The sequence below is a fragment of the Mixophyes fleayi genome, chromosome 8 (genome assembly GCF_038048845.1).
Source record: "Mixophyes fleayi isolate aMixFle1 chromosome 8, aMixFle1.hap1, whole genome shotgun sequence".
Lineage (NCBI taxonomy): Eukaryota > Metazoa > Chordata > Amphibia > Anura > Limnodynastidae > Mixophyes > Mixophyes fleayi.
Window position 1 is genome coordinate 88,927,683 of NC_134409.1, and position 22,086 is coordinate 88,949,768.

Genomic DNA, 22,086 nt, shown 5'->3' on the forward strand with positions numbered 1-22,086 from the left:
TGCTGTGTCCACCTTTTGCATATTTCGATGCAACTCTATTCTCCATAACAGCATTGATAGGATACGGATTGAGTTTTAGTTATAAATACACATGTATGCATTTTGTATTTGCAGAGCAGAATATGATAAAGACATCACATATACAGGATAGCAAGTGACGTTGAGAAGTACAACTGATTATTATACCGTACTATGCTGTGAAGTGGTCCATCTCTAAGATAAAGGTAAAGCTTGCTAGAACAAAAGCAGATAGTATAGATGGCTGTACTAATAACATTACAAATATATATATTGTACATTGTTTATAAACTATAAAACTCAGGAATTTGTACACTATACTGACCAAACATTGTTTAAGCATCTGCAAATGTTACAGTATACTGTGAGTGCAAAGACATTAGTCAAATTAGTACAAGATGCTGTATAAGTGCAGTTCAAAGGTTAGTCTACTTGCTGTTCATACTGTACAGGGTGCTGTATGAATGCAGGGATCCCATTCAATATAACAAAATAATGTGTCATTGTATCTAAAACAACTAGCATTAAAGAAGGATAGACATAACTGTCATTACACAATGCCATTGTATGGCATTCAACTATTTTGCTACAATTGCCTATTAATGTATTAAACATATAACGTAAGGGAACCTGTGAAAATTGGTGACAAGTAGTTTCTGTTAAATGGCATTGCAATTACAAGAATACTATAATATATTCTAAATAACCAAAAAGGAGGCATGACTGCTACCATGACCCTTTAAAATCCAGCATTTGTAAAAGATACCTTCTTGTTTGCCTGCATTGAAAGAGGGTTTATGTATATTCCATTGTTGCTGTGGAACTGCAGAAGAACAATTTCAGCCTACACACTGCTTTTGCAACAATCTTTCACAATGCTCCAAAGGTATGAAGTAGCATCTACATACTGTACTCTTCTAACACAATATTATTTAGCTATACCATTGTCATAGAGGAAAACTTGAGGAAACTTCATAGCTATTAATTAGGAAGGAATTTTGACAATGTCAATGCCAATTTGTGGAGCTGGCTTAAATTACTCTAGGAAAGACCACACCTTTCTAAAACAGGATCAATGTTCTGCAATTGTACACAGGGAACAGCCTCTGGTTACAGTTACTTGCAGTATTCAAACTTCAATACAGAGGAGTAAGGAAGAAGAATACGAGAACGATACAGTAGAAAAGGAAGAATGAGACTAGCATTCGCCACTGCGGTCCCGGAAAAATCCTTCAGCCGACCGTGCCTCCCGGAAAGTCACCGTGATGGAATTTGAGGTGATGTCTGTAACAGTGATCTCGCTGGGCCTGGGAAGAACAGGAAGCCATGGAGGAGGTGCAGCCGACTTTGTGTCATCTGTAGCAAAACAAGATAAAATCATAATTATGAGGTCATGGTGGCCAACATATATGATAGAGGTTACAATACCAAAAAAATTATCAATATTGAAATGATTACTTAAAGCTACACTCCTAGTTAGCCATCAGTGTGCTACTTGTTTGGCGTGCTTGGGCTTTGTAGTGGTATGCGCAGACACATCCCCCTCTGCAGCATCACACAGCCCCAGGAAAAATGGCTGGGGCGCTAGTGAGGGAAGCAATGGGGTAAGGAGGTTTTCACACCACCTGGGAATCCAGCTTTAATGGAATGATTCAACAGTTAAAAATGTATCAATGCATTCTGTTTCTTATGACTGCAAGTAGTATCCTTTTAAACGTACCATCAACTGATTAACTAATTGAATATGAAGTTATTTTAAATAATAGATTAAAGCTTTATTTTTGGGGTTTGGTGAAATTTATTTGCATGATATTTTAAACAAATCACAGCTATGTAACTCTAGGATAGAGCAGATTTGCTGAGTAGATGTATGCAGCTTTGGACTGGTATCAGTCAGTCTCACCCACCACAAGGTTAGACAATTAAGCATTGCTCCCAAATTAGAAAATCCAGCAAAAACAAACAAACAAAATCCCTGCACTGCAAGTCAGCAGATTTTGCAGATAGATTCACTACTTCCTTATCTCCTCTTTGTTTTTGTTCTTTGAACATTTTCAAGCATCTCTTCCTCATTTAGAATACATGACCATGCCAATGTTCCATGGAAATTACATTTAAATGTCTTAAGCTACCCAAACCAATTGTCTAGTTTGTTTTTGTTAAATATGGTATTTTTATTGAAATTTTTGATTACAACATACACATAACATAGTAAACATCCTATCTAACTAACCCCTTTCCCTAACTATGTCGCAAGCACATTAGACCAAGACAACTTGTGAGTCCTTAAATACAAGGAGATCATAACAACACTTTTTAACACAACAGTTATTGATACATTCACAGATTGGGTAACATTAATCGAATGAGTCATCTCACACCATATATGATAAGATAAATCATTCTCCAGATCAAACCTAGTGAAACTAGTGGAGCTGCACAGGGCTAAGAGCTAACTTTCCACCCAGTAAGTTCCCAGACCCACCATATCATCCTGATGAGGGTGGGCAACAAATCCTGACTCATGCCAGTGATGCCATACCTTATGGTATTTATGTATGGACTTCCTACTTTCATACATGTATCGCTCATGTCTCCAGACTTCAGTAACTAAGTTGATCAACTTAGGCACACTAGAAGGCTCAGCTGCCATTCACCCCCTAGCAATAACAACCTTAACGTCTTTAACGAGATAGCTGATTTAGCTATCCCATGAAAAATCCCAGGCCTGACTATCAAGAGGAACTCCCTGACAATGTCACATGGTGTCATTACCAGGACTTCCCTTTAAAATGCAGAAGCACTTCTACAGACAGAGTTCGGATTTGATCACTGTTTGTATAGACCATGAAGCAAAGACCTGTTTGCTGTACCCACTGGCTGTCATAGACAACTGTAATTGGAAGAATCCTCAATTTGTTGTCTTGCACCATGAGACACAATATTTAAAAACTTCATAGTGGTAACTATTTCCCTAGTTGTTGTTATGGATACAACTTGTTAAATTCAATACAACTAGATTTGATTCCTAAAGTTTTAGAAATGGGGTATATAAAGTCATTAAGATGTTTAATGAGGTATGCATTTAACATTCTGCAGTAAATAGGCTTCCATCCACATTGCAATTAGAGCGTAGTATTGCAACAAATTACTTTGGCTGAAATATCCTACCTTCAATATCAACTGCATGAGTGGCTTTGTCTTCAAGCATGTCTTCTTCAGCAGGCTTTTCTTCTTGCCAATCAGTGATGGTTTGTGCTTCCTCCTTTTCATCCTCCTTGGCAAAGAACTCTGACCTTCGGTTCAGTGGCTCATAGGTTGGCACCCGCAGAAACTTCTTGCGGGAGAGGCACAGAAACTTACGTCCTTTGCGCTGCTTGCTGAGTGGGAACTGCAGTGACTTTGCTTTCTCTGGTACTGAAGAAGTTGCTGCTGATTTAGTGCCCAGTCCACTGCTGAATCTTCGAGATAGCGAAAAGCAGAGATTTCTCTCCTTAGATTTGTGTGCGCTGCGCAGGTCCATACCATACAGCTTCTGCAGACAAAATTAATTAAAAAAAATGTGGTCTTTGCCATATCCCAACTCCTCCTCAAATGCAAATAAAGTTACTTTTAGACATTATTACATTTATACAACATATAAAACTCTTAGGGCTAGATTTACTAAACTGCGGGTTTGAAAAAGTGGAGGTGTTGCCTATAGCAACCAATCAGATTCTAGCTGTCATTTATTTAGTGCACTCTGCAAAATGACAGCTAAAACCTGATTGGTTGCTATAGGCAACATCTCCACTTTTTCAAACCCGCAGTTTAGTAAATATACCCCTTAGTATCACTGAACGAACATACATTAAATGAGTGGTGTGTCATCATGTTGTATTGTTCTGTCCTTTAGAGAAAGAAGACGTTGTATTTACATATTTACATATAAGTAGATTGGGAAGGTACCACAATGAAATCATTTTGTCATCAAGCAAATATGCTAAAGAAAAAAGCAATATATAGGTACAACTGTTGTGACTTCTGCTTTAGAGATCTGAGCAAACAGTTCATTCATACCTGCAGCAGGAGGCGTTTAGGTTTTGGACCTCGTTTCCTGCACCCAGATGCTTTTTCTTTTTCTTCCCTGTAAGAATAAATAATGTGCGTTTTATGCACGGACATCTCTTTCTGTCAGATCACCCAATTCATTTTTATTAACTATGGATGCATTGAATCTACATTTTAGGATTCAGCTGAATAAGTTTTTGTACTAGTTTTAGCATGCATTATTTGCATACTGAAATGAAGGAGGTACACCAACAGGACCAGGACTGATTTGTTCAGTTCCTTGTTCCATGATCTGTACTTTTAGCTCTTGAAAACATTGACCCTGCATCCTGAGCACAAAAATCACACATAAATTAGGAATGGGATTCACTTGGCCAAATTAAAAAAAAAAAAAAAATAGCCGAATCTTACGGAAAACCCTTAGGTACATGGGGAACAGCTACATAGCTCTTTATAAAATCATGACAAGTTTACTGCTGCTGTCTGAAGACTGTTACAAACCCAACTGCCAACCACAGGAACCACATGCAGAAATTTTGCAGCAAGTTGCAAGAAAAGCTCAAATATTAAGTGTTTCCAGGTATTATATCACTCAGAAATCAAAAAAGCATTAAGCAATGCTGCACTATATTTCAACCAATCTAGCCTTACAGTGAAGGTAATTTATGAAATGAAAAACATATGTGTGACTGGATCACTGATAAATAACTTATTTGTGGCTGAATCATGAAGAAATAATTTATTGTAGAAATTAATTTCAATAAGAGGTGCAGGCACCAATGTATAATCTGAAATGCAACTATCATATTACATTGGTATGTGTTTTGTATGCAGGTGTCATTGTGTGGGTTTGTATCTTTGCTAGAGGAAGTCTGTTTGCTGATAGCAGGATATGTTAAGTCTTTTTTAGGTCAAGTGACAAAAACCTGTTTAGCCTCTATACCCAGCAAGAGGCCGCTGCCTGGCTGCCTGGCGTTACTGGATCTCAGATAATGCAAGCATCAAGTTTTAGCACATAACAGAGAAGTGTAAATATTGTTATCCTGATTCTAAAAATAGCCTGTGAGGCTGTGTTCAAATCAGTATAAAAAGCCCTGTCTTGTAATGAAAATTGTTCTTTTTGTGCTTCATCTGACCTGCACCTGACCTGTTCTTTCAACCAGTTTGAGCAAATAAACATCACTTGCTTCAAAGACCTGCTTGGAAAATTCTCTATTTCTGTGACCTACAGATTAGACCCAAAATCTAATCCATTCCCGGCTGTTACAGGGGTTTGGACCCAGCTTTTTCGGTACCACCACTCTGCCCGCTACCCAGTAACTCTGGCCAGTGTGATAGGCCAGGGGGGATCCATCCACAGCAACCCTGATCAATCGGAAGAGGTCAGTAGTAGCAGCCATGGTACATCAGTAACTGGGTACACTCGCAGCGTCAGTTACCCAGAAGAAACCCGATACTGGATGCCGGTAAGGAGTCCAGTGGTGGCAGCATTTGTAAGCCCCTCCTACTGGATGGCGCATTTGGGATAATGAAAGGGAACGGTGGCAAAGTAAGCCGGTTCCCAGCAACAGCAGACGTGGCATATGCGAGGCAACCTGTCACAATATGCTCTGCAATGCAAAAGCAGCTTTGAACCTGCTGTGTGTCACAATTTGTGCAAGTGTGCCTAGATTTTCACTGGGGCACATAGTTTTACAGAGTAAAATAGCTGCCGAGGGCAGTTTGCACATGCAGAGCGGAGTAGGTGGAAGACTGAAGGCGTGATAATACGTGCATTGCAGTTAAATTTTGTTGTGTGAGATTACTGTAATAACATAAAGGGATGGAGAGGGTGGATTATAAAGGGCATTCCATTACTTGTAGATAGGTGTACAAAGCATTTCAGATCTGCAAAAGGTCTTCAGGTTTAACCTATCTCAGAGCTACTACTCTTCAGGTCTCATTGTATACTTTCAATTAGACCCATTTTGCACCTCAGTGGAGATTTTACAATGCACATTGAGTGCACTTCATAAATGACCTACAGTGTAACTAGAACTGACCATATGCTTAATTTCTGTAACATTCTGTCCAAGCTACAGCTAAAAAAAAACAAATAGTTCCAATAGGAAAGATTGTAACATTAACAAATATGCCTGCAAATCTCTTGTTTGTATTTTTATTGAGTATTTGTTTATTTAGAACGTTAAATTGGAAGGTTTCACACCTTATGAATAATAGTCACAACAAAAGCCTGTTTCCACATCTGCTAAAATGATAATATATATCTTCAAGATTAGATTTAAACTCTATCATATATAAGTGCTGGCAAAACTTAACTAATTGCTGCTACAGAGAAATAATTTTCTTCCCATGTTATGTACTAAAAACAGAACTCAAGGATACCACAAACTCACCTTCTGACTACATCATTTTGTCAGCAATATATTGTGTGCATTTGTGCAATTGCATCCTCTTTTATAAAGCTGCAACACATTTATTTTTATCAATAGTATATGCATGGAGTTTGTATGTTCTTCACGTGTGTACGTGTTTTCTTTTTCCAGGTGGTCTGGTTTCCTCCCACAGTACTGGCACAGTAATTGGCTTCTGACAAATATGTACTCTAGTGTGTTACATTTGGATTTTAGAATGAAAACTCCAATGGGGCAGGGACTGACGTGAAAGCTTATATAATTTCGGTACAGCGCCGAGTAATATGATCGGCACTATATAAACAAAGAATAGTAATAATAATATCCATGGCTTAAAAAAGCATTTCTTTTAACTAGATCAATGAAAATAAACTATGTTCTTGTGTTTTATTTATTTTTTAAAATGTCTTCCATCTTACAATCACAACTGGACTTTTACAACTTCTACCTATCCTTCAAAAATCTTTGACTCAAATAGAAATGGATTTTGCCAGTAAACTTGTATCAAAAGGACATGATTGCTATCCAGTTGGTGATGAACAGATTCACTAAAATACTTTATTGTACTTGGAAAGTTCTTGTTGGCTCCTTAACTAGTCCATTATACAGCACATGTTCCGATTATTTTATTTGATGCTGGAAATTGTGGCAGAAATGTTTAACGCCCATTATCATGATGCTATAATTATGCAGTGCTTGATAGCAGGAGGCTATTACATTTAAATTTGGGAGAATAGCTATAAGCACACTCACATTCCCATGTTCTCACTTCAATGCAACATTGTCTGATATGACTTTTGTGTGGGCGACTAGTGCATTCACACAGACACCTGCATGGAGAGAACAAAACTCAAGAGTAGCAGGTGACTATTGGGTTCCTGTAAAGAAGAAACAGTTACTTCCTTACAACATCATTCTGGGATCAGTCATTCTTACGTATTAGTGAGAATTTCTCACAGACACAAATTTCCCTCCATATTCCCAGAGTGAAAATGTGAGATGTAGTCATGCCATATTCATATTTCCTTACCCTTTTGGTTATTCAAAGTAGTTACATTCTGTATACAGAGGAGGATTATAGTTGTGTGCTATATATAAACTACAGTGCAGAAGAGACAGGAAGTATCTGAGAATACAACAATTCCTCCATAAAATGAGAGGCTAAATGGAAAAATACTATACTTTTTAACACATCTAAAATCTGAATTTTAAAGGTCTGAAAAGCTTTTTGTAAAAAATGAGCTAGAAAATCAAGCCTGCATGACCCTACTAAATATAAAGGTGAAATGAATCTCTTACTTTTCTTCATATGCCAAGAGAAGACGTGGATCCAGAATATGTTCTTCTGGTTCCCAGGTACTGTACCTACAAGGCAAAATATCAAATAAAACAATTTAATCAAAATTCAACACAAACACATGTTGGAGTATGGAACAGGATTGTGCTCAACATGTTAATAGTGTGAAGCCAATCTATATCTATATCAAAACCTGTGGAACTGCAGAAAAATAGCAACATCTGGGGGCATATTCAATTAGCCACATTACTCGCAAAAGTAACGCGGCGTTAAAAGAATTACCATCATTACGGTAATTCTAACCTGTATTTCAGCTCGCAGCTCCCTGAGCTGAAATCCGGTGTTAAAGGTACCGTAATAACGGTAATTACGCGCACTATTACCGTAATAAGGGTAATAGTGGGCAAGCCACATTACTTTTGACAGTAACGCATCCAACTGAATATGCCCCCTGGAATAACATTCTAGCCTTCATAAATGAAACAAAAATAAGAGCATGCTGTCAAACTTCAAAACTGGTTAACAGACTTACCTTAAACGAGAAACAGGTGTTGGGCCTATTTTACATTCCAAAAGGGTGACTAAATCTATAAAAGTCGCAGATGTATAAAAAGAACCTTGCTACATGTCCTTAACTAAAAAGGAATCCCAAAAAAGAAAAAATACAGCGCTGACAAAAAAGGTAGAAAAAAAAAATAATGATTTAAATCACTCCTAATTATTCCTGAAGATACACTAAAGGAAAGGACATCTGAAAACAGAGTGGTTCTCTTAAAAACAGTATGATATTTATTATAACAAATACATACACTGAAACATCATAAAAGACTCACAATAATAAACATAAAAGATTTCAAAATCAATCAGTGAAACAAATGATCACAGGTGCACTGAGCAATTTGTGTACACCACAACAAATGGCATGTATATAGTAAAGCTTATGTTTTATCCTAATTAGTGAAACTATTGAAAATACGTGGTAAGCATGAATTAATCAACATAATAAAACACAATAATGTCCCAATAGTTCTTAATATTATTTGATGGTTCAGAAAAAAGTGAATCAATCCCAACCACTAGATAACAAATGGACTTACCTGACACAATCATAAAACCAATATTAACAATTATAATCACCAGAGCAAAGAAACTCTTACAACAATGGACATCCTCTCCTCTGCCTCTGCTAGACGAAGTCAAATCAGAAGTATTAGAAACACTTTACTGTGATATGAGTGTTACTCTCCTGGATATAGAAAAATCTGTTACAATATATAGAATCCCTAAATTAAAGTACGCAATCAAACATTGTGAAGGTATTTGAGTCAACCTTCTGCTATATAACTAGGTAGTTATAGAACAGTTTCTTTGACTTTTGTCACCCCTCATTCCCTTTTTAATTCTATTACTCAATCTCCTTGTTTCTCTCCCCCATCCTCCCCTGATCCCCGCTCTCCACATATATGCTCATTATTTTGAACTCACTATTAAGAATATAGAAAGCTACATTATAATTATCATGATCTAAAAAAGTTCTCAGAAGCATACAAAAATCTTTCTGGCTGAAAAGAATGGTAATGCATAGAAAGCTTTTACTTAAGTTCAAATTGATGTGAAGGAAAGGGCTCTGAAAGTTAATGTTAATTTTGTGTTTATCTTTATTTACACTAACCTAATCAAGCTACAAGATCAAGCTACAGCCAGGTGGCATTAAGAAGCAGGCGGGTGGGGGAAGTTGTAATACTTTGCAATAATAATGAAAAATGTTGGAGGTTATTGCCCACACCTGCCAGAATTGGTCAGACTGGTGGTCAGTGGTCTAACACACACACTGCTGGCTGTAGTGCCTGTTATAATAGGCGAAACAATGGTTTATTATAACAGGACTCTGTTGGGCTCCAAGACTCGGACGGCAAGTAAACACATCCAGGTGGTGCACCGGGGAAAGAGGTGCTGGAGAGAACACTAGGGACAATTAAATCTTAAACCTTCTGACACCGACCGGTTTACTATTATTTAACATTAATTTTGCTTTCTATTTCTACATCTTATGTGCATGATGTTCAGATATTTTGGTGGCCTATTCAATAGAATACTGTCACACGCCGGCCCCGCGGACGGGCACCGGAGTTGTTACCTTCCTCCTGTAAGCGGTCATTCCGGTATCCTGATGACACCCTTGGATACATTCGCCATCTGGCCTCTCGCTCTGCGCATGTGCAAAGCCAACTCCCCTCTCTTATGACCTTCTACTTGTTCCCCATTGGTCCTGGCATTTTGGAGCACTATTTAAAGCTCCCACTTGCTCCTGTCTGATGCCTGTTCTTCGAATTCATTCACTCTCTGTAAGGACCTTTCGGTCTGCCTGCACCTGTTGTTGCTCCAGTGTGGACGCTACCTCTCACGATTTCTGCTGCTGCTCTGAGTTACTATCATCATATCAGCTATAGTCCTTCAGCTCCTCCATTGCTTCTATTGAACTGCTGCTGTTCCAGTGACTCTCCTGCTGCTGCTCTGAGTTACCATCATCGGGTCAGCTATAGTTCTACACCTCCATTACTACTCCTCTTGAGCTGCCGTCATCTCTCCTCCATGTCTGGCTCTGCCTATCACTCTGCCCTGCACTCATCCAGGGGATTGCGACCTGCAGGATAGGGGCAGCTAAGTCCATACCCCCCCCCCCTTGCGGGGGTCATTGGCGAACACCTCCTACCCGTTAAGACTCCGCGCCCCTGAATGAGCAGTATCACCTGGCAGTTACAAGGGATCCACTAAATATCCGCGGGTTCTATGACAAATACTAATACTTCAATCCCCCAATGCAGATGACAATTCATTACAGAAGTAAATTAACTGTTCCTCTGTCTCCTTTGGGACAAGCGTAGCTGAGATGATTATTTTCTGGTCACACAACGGTAGCAGGACCAGCTCGGTACCCTCATTTGCCGCTCACAAAATTGAATACCAACCAGCTGTTCATTAGCTGGCTGTATTTATGCTAATTCTACATTGGGAGTAGCAGTTCTACATTGGGGGTAAACTTACCTGCAGTATGACATTTGAAAACAATTTTGCCCTTCTGATTAAATTGTTTGCTCCTACACACACAGGGCCATACTGCAGTGAAAGGTGAAAAGTTCTTTCAGCAACTTGTATTTGTAGCCCTCTACACCATGAGAGGTGGACTAGTAGCAGCAAGCACAAATATGGGAGTGCAGATATAAATGTAGCACACATCTAAAATAAGTAACCAGAATCAATGGTTTAGCCTGGGCTGATTACTGCTAGAGCAGAGGGACAATGTGTGTGGGGTCCTGCACTGCTCTGCAAGGATCTGGTCTCCTCATTGACTTATGTTTATTTTAATTTTTAATCCTAACGGGCGTTTTTCCCTTTACAAGTAAATATATATCAATTGATTCTGCTGCTATATATTTACACTGTACTTTGAGTTGCACGTATCTTAAAATACGCAAGTAATTTTTTGGCAGTAGGATTGCACTTACATTTGACCACAAACCTGTGGCCTACTCTAAATGTTGTCCACAGTGTTATCTATCTAAATTATAGTGTAATTATCTATTTGGGCACTTTTAAAATCAAATCAAATGCAGCATGTGTGGGTACATTTAAATCAGGTGGTCCCTATTCTCAAACAAGCCTTTCACTAGTACTACACAACAAAAAGACGACATTTGGCAACCATCACAATAAAAATATACAAAAGAAAACTAGAAATCTTGAAAGCTATGCAACTAACAGATTTAGCAGTACAATGTCGTTTTTATGAGTGGGCTGCTTACATGTTTAATTTTTTTACTTGTGAAGTCTATACTTTTTAAAAGAGCATTGACAAAGATATCTGTAAAGCTGGGTACACACTACAGGGTATTTGTCCAATAATCGGCTCAACCAGCCGACATACGACCGCTCGTTTGAATGTCGGGTCAGTGTGTGTAGTGACACGATGGTCGAAAGTCTGCCCAAATAGACGATTAATCGCTTCATTTGGTTGGTTGTACCGTTTAATTTTTTCCGATCAATCACCTAACGATCATGTAGTGTGTATGCACTCATGCCGACGATCTCCATAGAGTTTACAGTCGGGCTCTTTTCAGCCGATGTTAGCACTGAATGTCAGAGTGAATAAATGTAGAGAGTGCTGTAGAAGGAATAATTCATTTGTTTGTTCTGAAATAGCTTCTGTGACTCTGAAACGAAATATTCTAACGAAATTCGTTAGGACATGTGGATAGCTATAACAAGGCAGTTTTAATCAGTGTGACAAATTGACAGTAGTGAATGAATGAATATTGTGCTGTCATTCTCCGGACTAGAGGACCAGATGAAGGACCAGACAAAGAGCACATATCTGAAGGTAAATCGTGTCAGTGTGTATGCATGAATCGTCAGAATGATCGGACTTTCAGTGGTAGGTATAATCGTTTGAGATAGCACGTCGGTCTGAACAATTCTTCAGTGTGTACCCAGCTTAAGAAATACAGTACTTAAGCTGGGCACACACTACAGAAAATGACTACAAATGCAATTGATCTAACGATTTTACCAACGACTGAAAATCCTAATGAGCATGCAAATTCATGCGTACGCACTACACAGTTTATCTTCAAATCAGTGCTGTATATCTCTCATAACTATCTGCTGAAAAGATCGTGACTCTACACACTCTATACAGATCTGCCTACACTACTGGTTGTGAGTACGTACACAGATACCATTGTTGATCAAGATTTTTGGGAAGTTTATAAAATCAAACTATATTATGTGCTTTGGTGCGATAAAACATTATTATGGGAGCCCACACACTAATGCAATATCTTACCAAACGGTCGTTTATCATATGATATGCGCAATAATTGGTTGAAAAACCTGTAGCTTTTGGCTAGGTACACACTGGCCCGATGATTGTATGAAAAACCTCCATCCTTCCAGAAAATCAGCCTTCATATGATTGTTTGGTGAGATATCGTGTGAGAGTGTATACTTACATGATGATCGAAAGTCGTCCCAAAGTGCCGATCATGGTCTCATTTGGTTGGTCGTACTGTTTGATTTTTTTGTCGTTCCGATCAGCTTCCAATCCAGCAGTGTGTATGCATTCTCAGGATTGTCGGCCAGAAAGGTGAGCAGAGGACCCTTCAGCCTGGACTGTGTCAGCGGATATAATAGATCGGGACAGCTCAGAGTGCATTGCAGTGATTTAAAAACAGACTGTGCACAATGGAGAGGTGCTGCTGGCAGGAGATGTACCTGCTGCTGTTTCTGATCACTGGGTCGTGGTCGCCCAGAGCTCAAAGTGCTGCTGCCAAAGACCTGGCCTGCCAAGAGATCAGTGTGCCTCTGTGTAAGGGCATCAGCTACAACTACATGCCCGCCTCATCTAAAAATCTTCCTGTGCAACATGTACACTCCGATCTGCTTGGAGAATTACAAAAAGCCGCTGGCACCCTTCTGAAGCGAGTGTGAACGTGTCTGTGCAGGCTGCGCTCCCCTTATGCGCCAGTATGGCTTTTGCCTGGCCGGATCAGATGCACTGTGACCAGCTTGCAAGCCAGGCTGCCAGTGTAGAATCCCCATGGTGCAGGTGTCCACTCCTGCACCAGAGGAGAGGACGTTTACAAACTTTTGGATAGGACCCTGGTCGGTGCTTCCAGTGCAGCCAGGAGCTGAATGACATTACAGCCAAATGAGCATAATGCCCTCTCATTGCTGCCTCCCCCATGATTGACTGCAGTTGCAATGCCCATTTAAATCCCTATGTCCGCACTCACCTTCCGGGACAGGCTGTAGCTACCTGTGTACCTCATAGTTGCAGGCTGGAGAGCAGACAGTGAGGGGTGCACACAGGAGAGGATGCAGTGCACTCAGGAGAGGAGACAGTATAGGGTGCAGGATGGAGAGGAGACAATACAGGGTGCACATAGCAGATGATAAAATAGTAGCTCCTAAAGTGTATTTTAGCTCAAGATAAAATAACGGAAGAAACTTAGTAAAACGGAGATGGTCAGCGCTGCAGATAGTGAGAAATGCCAGCTTTTTATTGTGCATGTTTCATGTTGATATTGCCGTTTCATTCACTGAGCTCTCTCAGCGCGCATACAGTGTACCAGTGTGTGATGCCGTGGGCTGATGCACAGCAGCTCTATAATGGCTCCAAAAGCATTTCTATTATTATTAAACAGCGAAATTTACAGAGTTTGAGTGAGGTGAGTGAGTGGTCCCTTCCTGTGTGATCGGTGACTGCACAGTCATCCCCTTGGACCAGATATGAAGAGCACATATCTGAAGGTAAATCATGTAAGTGTGTACACATTAAATCGGCAGACTGACTGGAACTCAGTCTTTTGTAAAATCGTTAGTGATAACAAATTGGGTCGAAACTTTTTGCAATGTGTAGCTAGCCTTACAAATGAGCTAAGAACTTGCCCTTCAACTGTAATCTTCCCACAATTGTGCAAAAAACGTTTACTTATACATGCTGTGAATAGGGTGGCCAGATGGGCTATTTTAAATGTAACTGGAAGCATGTAAGGCCCCAAAATGATTGTAGACTCAAATTATATCTATTGGAGAGCCTTGATGAATAGTAGATGCAGTCACATGATTAAGATATCTGACCGTGTCAAGCTACCATGCTGATGATGCCCTTTTACAAAATCAGACCGGTTTGACCAATGTATGGCCAGGTTTAACATGGGATCATTTTAATATTTGTTGTTTACACTGGTTCTTGTCCTCATTCTGTACTTTAAAGCACATCTGTGCAGACACAAGAGTCTCTGCACAGTGTCTGTGGCCAGAGATGTGTGTGTACATGCAGCAAAAGTTAAAAATTGAATTGCAGTGGTTTACCCAGCATAAAATTGCGATTTCCCATGTCAAATGCACCCTTGATAATGGAATGTTAAGTGTCCCAAAACATCAGTTAAACACAGAAACTTGCTGAAATTCTGATGATGATGATGATGATTTATATTGTTTGTAGAACAGCTGTGGTGGAGCAGACACCCAAGCAAATTTATCTAAGGAATGGCAGCACAATATACTATGCACTGGTGGTACAAAAGATGACATTTGACGTAATGTCATTTTTGCATTTGAATGCAGTATCGGACACATTACTGTGGATACTGTACTGCAGCCCCATCATAGTTGCCAACATACCTCCACAAACCTATGCACTTTTGCAGAAATCTCTACCTACTCCTGCAAATCAAAATCACTGTATCTTGTAAACCTAGTGCGAATAGTATTTGCTCATATGTATGGTCTTCATATATTTAATGGGAACCACTTGTTTGAAAGCTGAACTATGAGTGTATTAATGTAGTATTCACATGATGGAGCTCGGTGTTACGAGTCGCGGTGGAAAGCAGCCGCCGCGACCCTCTCTTCCGTGTCCAAGCCGTCGCTATGACGACCGGGACGTCACTTCCGGGTCTCGTCCCGGCCATTGCCTAGGCAACGGTCGGGACGCTGCAGGGCAGACCGGCATTAGATGCAGCCGGACGCGCGCACTAATCGTCAGGTGTGCTATGTGGGCAGCCCATAGGGCCAATTGTATCTGCACACCCATTGGCCAGTTTTGCTTTATAAGGCAGGGAGGGCTTAGCCTCCCTGCCGGTTATAGCTCAGTGCTCCTGTGCCTAGCCTGCTCCTGTGCCTCAGTGGTGTATTACCTTTGGAATTCTGAATACCTGTGTATGACCCCTTGCCCGTTTACTGGATTTTGCCGTCTCGCCTGTGTCCCTGATCGTTTGGCCTGTACCCCGGATTCTGCTGACCTGCTCGTGATCCTGACCTTTTGGCGTGTTTTTGACTATCCCTTTCTGCAAGTGACCCCTGACCCCGGCTCGTTCTCTGGAAATACGGTCTGCTATAACTCTCACCGTTCCTGGGTTCTCCGCAAGCCAGTAGCCATCTCACGACCCTCCGTTTGTCTGCAGCCAAGTCTGTCCCCACCACTAGGGGCAACAGTGAACAACAGACTTTCGGAGTAGACTCCGGGTTTTGTGGTACTGGCTACTGGGGTTCCTAACACTCTGAGGAGAAGACCATGTTGGCGTTTAGCCCCATTACCATTTTAACAGCCTGCCTATTTTATCCTGTAAATACCTGTCTGAACATCGCTAAAGTATACAGTAGCTCTCACTGTAGCAGGTCAGTTATAGCTTAGACTTCAGACTCCGTGGTGAAGCTGGATCGATACTTCCGCACCCACCAGAGGCCCTGGCTAAAGCTGCATCCTTCACAGAGGCTTCACCCAGAGAAAAAACTCCAGAATCCAGTTGCTGGAAGTTTAGCAACAATCTCTAAGTGTGAAACATCGCTCACTAAGGGTAAGTACACACTGAAAAATTTTCTGACCGACTTTTTTGTACCTGCAACTGAAGGTTTGATCTGTATTCATATGTACTTACTAGACAGATTTACCTTCAGATCTGTGCTCTTCATCTGGTCCTCTAGTCGTTTACAGAATGACAGTACAATAGTCATTCATTCCTGTCACACAGATTAAAACCGCCTTGTTATAGCTATCCACATTTCCTTATGAATTAGCTTCTGTGACTCTGAAATTAAATATTCAGTCCCAGAAAGAACAAACTATTCCATCTACAGCACTCTCTACATGTAGTCACCAGTACATGTTCATTGCCAGCATCGACTGACAAGACAATAAACTCTATGGAAAACGTGATTGTGAGTGCATGCATACTACATGATCGGAATGTGATTGGAACGAGATTATTAAACAGTACGACCAACCAAATGAAATAACAATCGGCATTTTAGAACCATTGTCGTTCATCGTGTGAGTATACACACGAACGTGATATGTGGCCAAGCTGTCGTTTATTGGGTGATTGGCACAATAATCAGCTGAAAAACCTCCAGTGTGTACCTAGCCTTACCTCTTCCTCTTTCAATGTGACTGTGTAAGAGCTGAACTCAACTTAAATCAAACATGTTATCTAAGATCAGAAACTAGGTGGCTGAAACAGAAAGGTGTATTTAAAGCCCGGAGGACCAGTTCCTCCCTTTGCACCCAGAGGTAATTTTTTAAGGCATGTGGCACCAAAAGAAACCAGAGAAGAGGACTTTGAAAACTGACTAAATCACAACAATAACATGCTCGTGGGTCTCTTGAAAAGGATGTAGAAAACTATCTAAAAAAAATCCCGTATTTGTGCCACAAATTCTTCATTTAAGCCCCATTGTAATTGAGAGAATTCACAGTTACCTCTCCTGGGCTCATCAGCTTATTCCATGCTTGCCAGGCTTCTTAGTTTTAGAGGTCAGGATGCCATACTGTGAGCTGTCAGAAAGCTGGATAACATGCTATATGATAATTCAGGAATAGATTTCTCAATCATCCAAGAGAAGCAAAGAGGTATTTTAATCCCTGCCATGATGTTCCCATTCCTTCTCTGTGTGCAACACAATGAAAAAGCTATCTTCCTAAAAAATACTGTAGAGGCCTAAAAAAAAGCTGGAGAACAATGACATTCACATGGCAGGTACTAACAGAGCTGAGGCTGAATATCTGAGGCTCTCTCAAGAATATCTCAATTAGCCCCTCCGGCCACTTTGAAACTTTCACGGTTTTAATAATACAGGCGCCCTGAATTCTCCCTGGTCATTAGAGATGGAACCTCAACTTCAATAGTCAGATATCATGTTGGAGGTGCTCTCAGAATCCTGAACCAGCATCACTGTCAGGCGCCGTCCCCGCACCTTCTCTCAGTGCCGGGGATGGAAGCCTGATTCCGACCCGTCTCGTTGCCTAGCAACAGGACGAATGACGTACTTTCGCCCGGCTGCAGAGCGCATGCACGGGAGCACGCTGTTGTCCTCACCTGACCCCCGTCCTCCTATCATCCTTCAGCGCTCCCTTTATCAGGAAGTCTCTGGCACCATTAGGGTGCCAGAGTATCGTGATATGGTTCCCCTGCTCCAGCGTTTCACAGTGTCCAGCTGTTTCCTTGGCTCTTGACCCAGCTTGTCTGACCTTCCCTGCGGATCTCCCTTTGGCATTATTTGCTCCTTTGGCTTTGACCCCGGACCGTCTGACCACGCTTTTGTTCGCCTCCTCTGTATTGCGCTGCCAGCCCGGTTTGACTTCGGATTGTCCTACTACATTTCTGCCTGACCCTAATACCGTCCAAACCCTGGTCAGCCCTGTACCTTTTACCAGCGCCACTTCACTGGTGGCTGGCCTGGAGGGCCACGACCTGCGTACTCCTGCAGCAAATTCCAAACTTCCTTGCGGGGGTCCCTGGTGAAAACCAGGAGTACGTTTAGACTCCGCGCCTCCAGGTTAGCAGTGTCAATACCAGCAAGTAGCCTCAGCGTCTGAAAAGTGGCCCTAGTCTTATTTTTTGTTTGCTATTTTTTTCTTTCTAGAAGAGAAATCTACCTAGTTTTGGGTGATAGGAAATATAGGGAAAACAGTAACAGTTGTTAGGCTATAATAGATTATAATATGTACATATGCAATACCTTTTATACGGTGCATTTTGGTTTTATTTCTGTTTATATTCAGATAGATGATGGCAACTGTATGTAATAGTGGTATACAGGGAGTAATCCAGTCTTTCATATTCTAATATATCTAGGGATTGTCTCTTGGAGGGTTTCAGCATTAAGATAATTTGCATCACCCAGGACACATTTGGCCACCAATTCACTGCTATTGATCTTGTGGAATTGAAAATGGTTGCATGATAATTACATTTTGAAACATTATGCTTTAGACATGTGTGCCTTTTAAAAAACCTTGCCATATAAAATTCTAAATGATTATTATTGTCATCGATTATGTAGCATACAGAGACATATTTTTTTTTATTGCAGCTCTAAAATGTTTGCTTTGGCTAATTTGTATTACATATTAGATTAACAATGAAGAATATTTACTGAAATTTATAGATGTTGGTTGAATCAAAAGGTTTATAATAATTATCTGATAATGAATTCATTATATTACAAATCCATCAGAAATCTATGAAGTTTATTGGATAAACTCAATATAAGAAACAATATTTATTCTACGAATCAGCTGGCTCAAAAACAGGTACAAAACATCTCAAACTTATAAACAATTAATTGAAGTGATATAGTGAAATTTTTTAAAAGGATGCCACAATCTTACACATGGTCCCAAAGGTTGATTAGTGGGAAAAATACCTGCACAGTACTTTTGATATAGAGTCTGTCCTTTCTTAAAATACTCACACATTAGGCATTGCTAGTGGTCTCAGAGTTCATGAGTAGATAAGTAGTATGGAGATATTGATTTGTTCAGCATGATTATTCTGCTCTAAAGTGCAGAATACAGCCTGCCGAAAAAGGATTTAAATCCCTCCGATTAGTGATGGGTAGTTCACGAATGATTAGTTGAAATGAACTAACCTTCAAAGTGAACTAAATAATTTAGTTCACAGGTCTGGCAAAGGTTAGTTCACCAGGAACTAAAACAAGTGAGTGCTGCATGCTATATACTGTAGTTCTGTTTACTGCACCATATATACAGGGGAGATGTATTAAACCTTCAAGAGAGATAAAGTGCAAACGTTGCCCATAGCAACTAATCAATTTCTGCCATTTTATAGACTAGATAAATGACAGAAGCTGATTAGTCATAATTGCCAACATTTCATTTCTTTATTTGTCTGAGAGGCATGTTGGTGTCAGTAGCTGAGGGGGAGTGCTGACATTGGATTGCTATTTGGAGGCTTCTGGGGTACCTCTTTGGTAAGTTGGCTCTCAATTTAAAAACACTTATGTATGGCCCAAATATATGGGACTCTCATTGTTTAGAGTTAGGACCACCCTATTAGCAAAAGCGCCGTGGAGAGGTGGGTGGCTTAAACATACATTTGCAAATGTGTGCAACTGAGATTTTTGCATTTTTATCTACAGTAGAAATAGCAGATCTGTTGCTGGCTATAGCAGTGTGCTGGGGGATCTTTCTGTGTATTATGGTGGTTACGTTTGGGAGTTCCTGGAGCAGGGTATGGGTGTAGGGGGCAGGGCTTCATGAATTGCACCATTTTGGCCCCGCCCCCAGTGATGTGATGCCTATTTTGGGTCTTTTTACAGCTGTAAAAATTCCCCCCTAAGGTTTGATACATCTCCCCTATATCCTGATTGCACTGATCTCAATTTTAAAAGCAAAAAAAAGTGACACTTTATAATACTCTGAATTTGGGTCTTTTTCATTTGCATATTATGGAAATAAAAAATAAGAATGAAAATGTAATTAACTTTGCAGAGCTCAACATGTAACTACTAGTTTATGTATAAGTGATTGCACTTTTTAAAATATTAAAAATGATCTGACATATTAAAATTATCTGATAATTTTAACAGAACTATAACTCATCTACAGTATGTGTAATTGACTAATTCTATGTCTCCAATCACCTCTCAGCAGTGACCCAGAGCCAGTGAACTAACTGAACTAACTGAACTACTGAGTCAAATGAACTACTGAGTCAAATGAGTGAAATGAACTAATCTTTTGAACTAATCTTTGTGTGAACTAGATTAGAATGAACTAATCTTCAAAATGAACTAGATTTCCCATCACTATCTCTGATCTTTCAGTTCAAGAAATGTATTATTCAAGTACAGATTGTATTCCTGCTTCATGTGCAGTAACACACAATGGATAAAAACTGTTCTCATCTCAATAATTAACTCCACATAACGCGTTTCATCACTTTTTCCAGTGACTTCCTCAGAAACATATGAGATTTGCCAGCTTCGTTCACTATTTAAAGTCCTTATGACCTATCAGTTTATGTGTTAATTGCAGACAAGTGAGTTTTTCTAAACTAAAACATATAATAACATTTTAAATGAAAAATTATTTAGCATGCCCCCATATTATGCAGTTCCTCACATAAAATATTTCATCATTCACATCAATACCTGCCTCATTGGAGTTTACAGTCTAAATTATCTACCACACAAATACACACTTCATTCCATACCAATATGTTTTGGACTGTGGTGGGAGGGTGGAGCAACAGGGGAAAAACCATACACAGGTAAAACATGCAAATTCCACCCAGATGGTGCCCTGGTTGGATAGGAGACAGCAATGCTGACCACTGAGCCACTGCATCATTTAGCAACCTCTTTTTCTTGTCTACAACATATATACTCTACCACCAGAATACAAGCAACTGTTGAGAGCTTACGAGACACATATTTCACATATTACAAGTGTTCAGTGACTTGCATGGGTGATTTTAATGTGGTTCTGGATGCAAATATAAATAAAAACTCACAATGACTAAATGAATAAATTAATGTTAAATAATTAATTCATAGAATTTAATTCGGAGCGAGCTGCCGCTGAACATCACCTTGATGTTCAAATGCGCACATTGCCAGGAAATCGCCAGGAAAAATTTGCATAAATTTCTGTAAAAACTCAGACACAATGTGTCTTCATGGTCTATTCCAGAGACACATTGCTTTACCTCATGCCAAATTCAATTTGTCCAATAGCCTAATAGCGTTGTATTTCGTATTTACAGTGGATAGTCAAATATAGGCAATAAAATACTGGAAGCAGTGAATGTTCTTGCTACTGCAAGACCCACAACTTATTTTCTAGAATAGCGTTGGCCCTCATTTCCCCAGCATTAGAACTTTGGGTGAGTGGAATATTTAGTGAGAGGCATCTCGCACCACTCATCTCTTCTGCTCACAAATTACATGGGCATAGTTAAAAAAAAAAAAAAAATTTTGAATTACCCTATTCTGGCTTAATTTTCTTTAAATCAACAATCCTATGTTAAGTTCATTACAGGGAAATATAACCTAAAGGAGTGCAAGGTAATACTAAAAAAGGATCGAGCTGAAAGGAATGAGTTTACAAATCACTGGAATGGGCAGAGACAGAATATTTGGCCTTATAGTTTTCAATAGAAATTGTACAATGGGAGCAAAAGTAAAAAAAAAACTATTCCATCAACAGTTTTATGAATGTGGAGATAAGACAGTAAATCTTCTAGCCTTGATTTGCAAACACACTGGAAGTACTCCCACCATTATGGCTATTAGAAATATTGATGTTAGATGCACACATTGTAGTCTGTAAAAGGAGTGACATTTAAATAATTAAGGATCTATTTATGTAAGTAATAACCTTAACTCAAGCAAAGACAGCTGTTTTCGCAGGAGAAAAAAAAACGTATTTTTCATTTCACCATATTTAAGAATTGGGAAACGCTGGCAACACCACTGTTATCGCCAATGATAATCCTGTTT

General features: G+C 39.8%; 1 protein-coding gene across 1 annotated transcript in view; it reads right to left on the minus strand.

Annotated features, from left to right (window-relative positions):
- Positions 1-287: 287 nt before the first annotated feature.
- Positions 288-22,086, minus strand: part of CBX7 (chromobox 7) — a 43,264-nt gene continuing 21,465 nt past the window's right edge. Inside the window, exons 3-6 of the mRNA XM_075182856.1 lie at positions 7,782-7,847; positions 4,078-4,144; positions 3,190-3,553; positions 288-1,374 (exon numbers count right to left, since the gene is read on the minus strand). Coding sequence (XP_075038957.1) covers positions 1,217-1,374; positions 3,190-3,553; positions 4,078-4,144; positions 7,782-7,847 — 655 coding nt within the window. The 3' untranslated portion in view covers positions 288-1,216. The remainder of the gene's footprint in view (positions 1,375-3,189; positions 3,554-4,077; positions 4,145-7,781; positions 7,848-22,086) is intronic.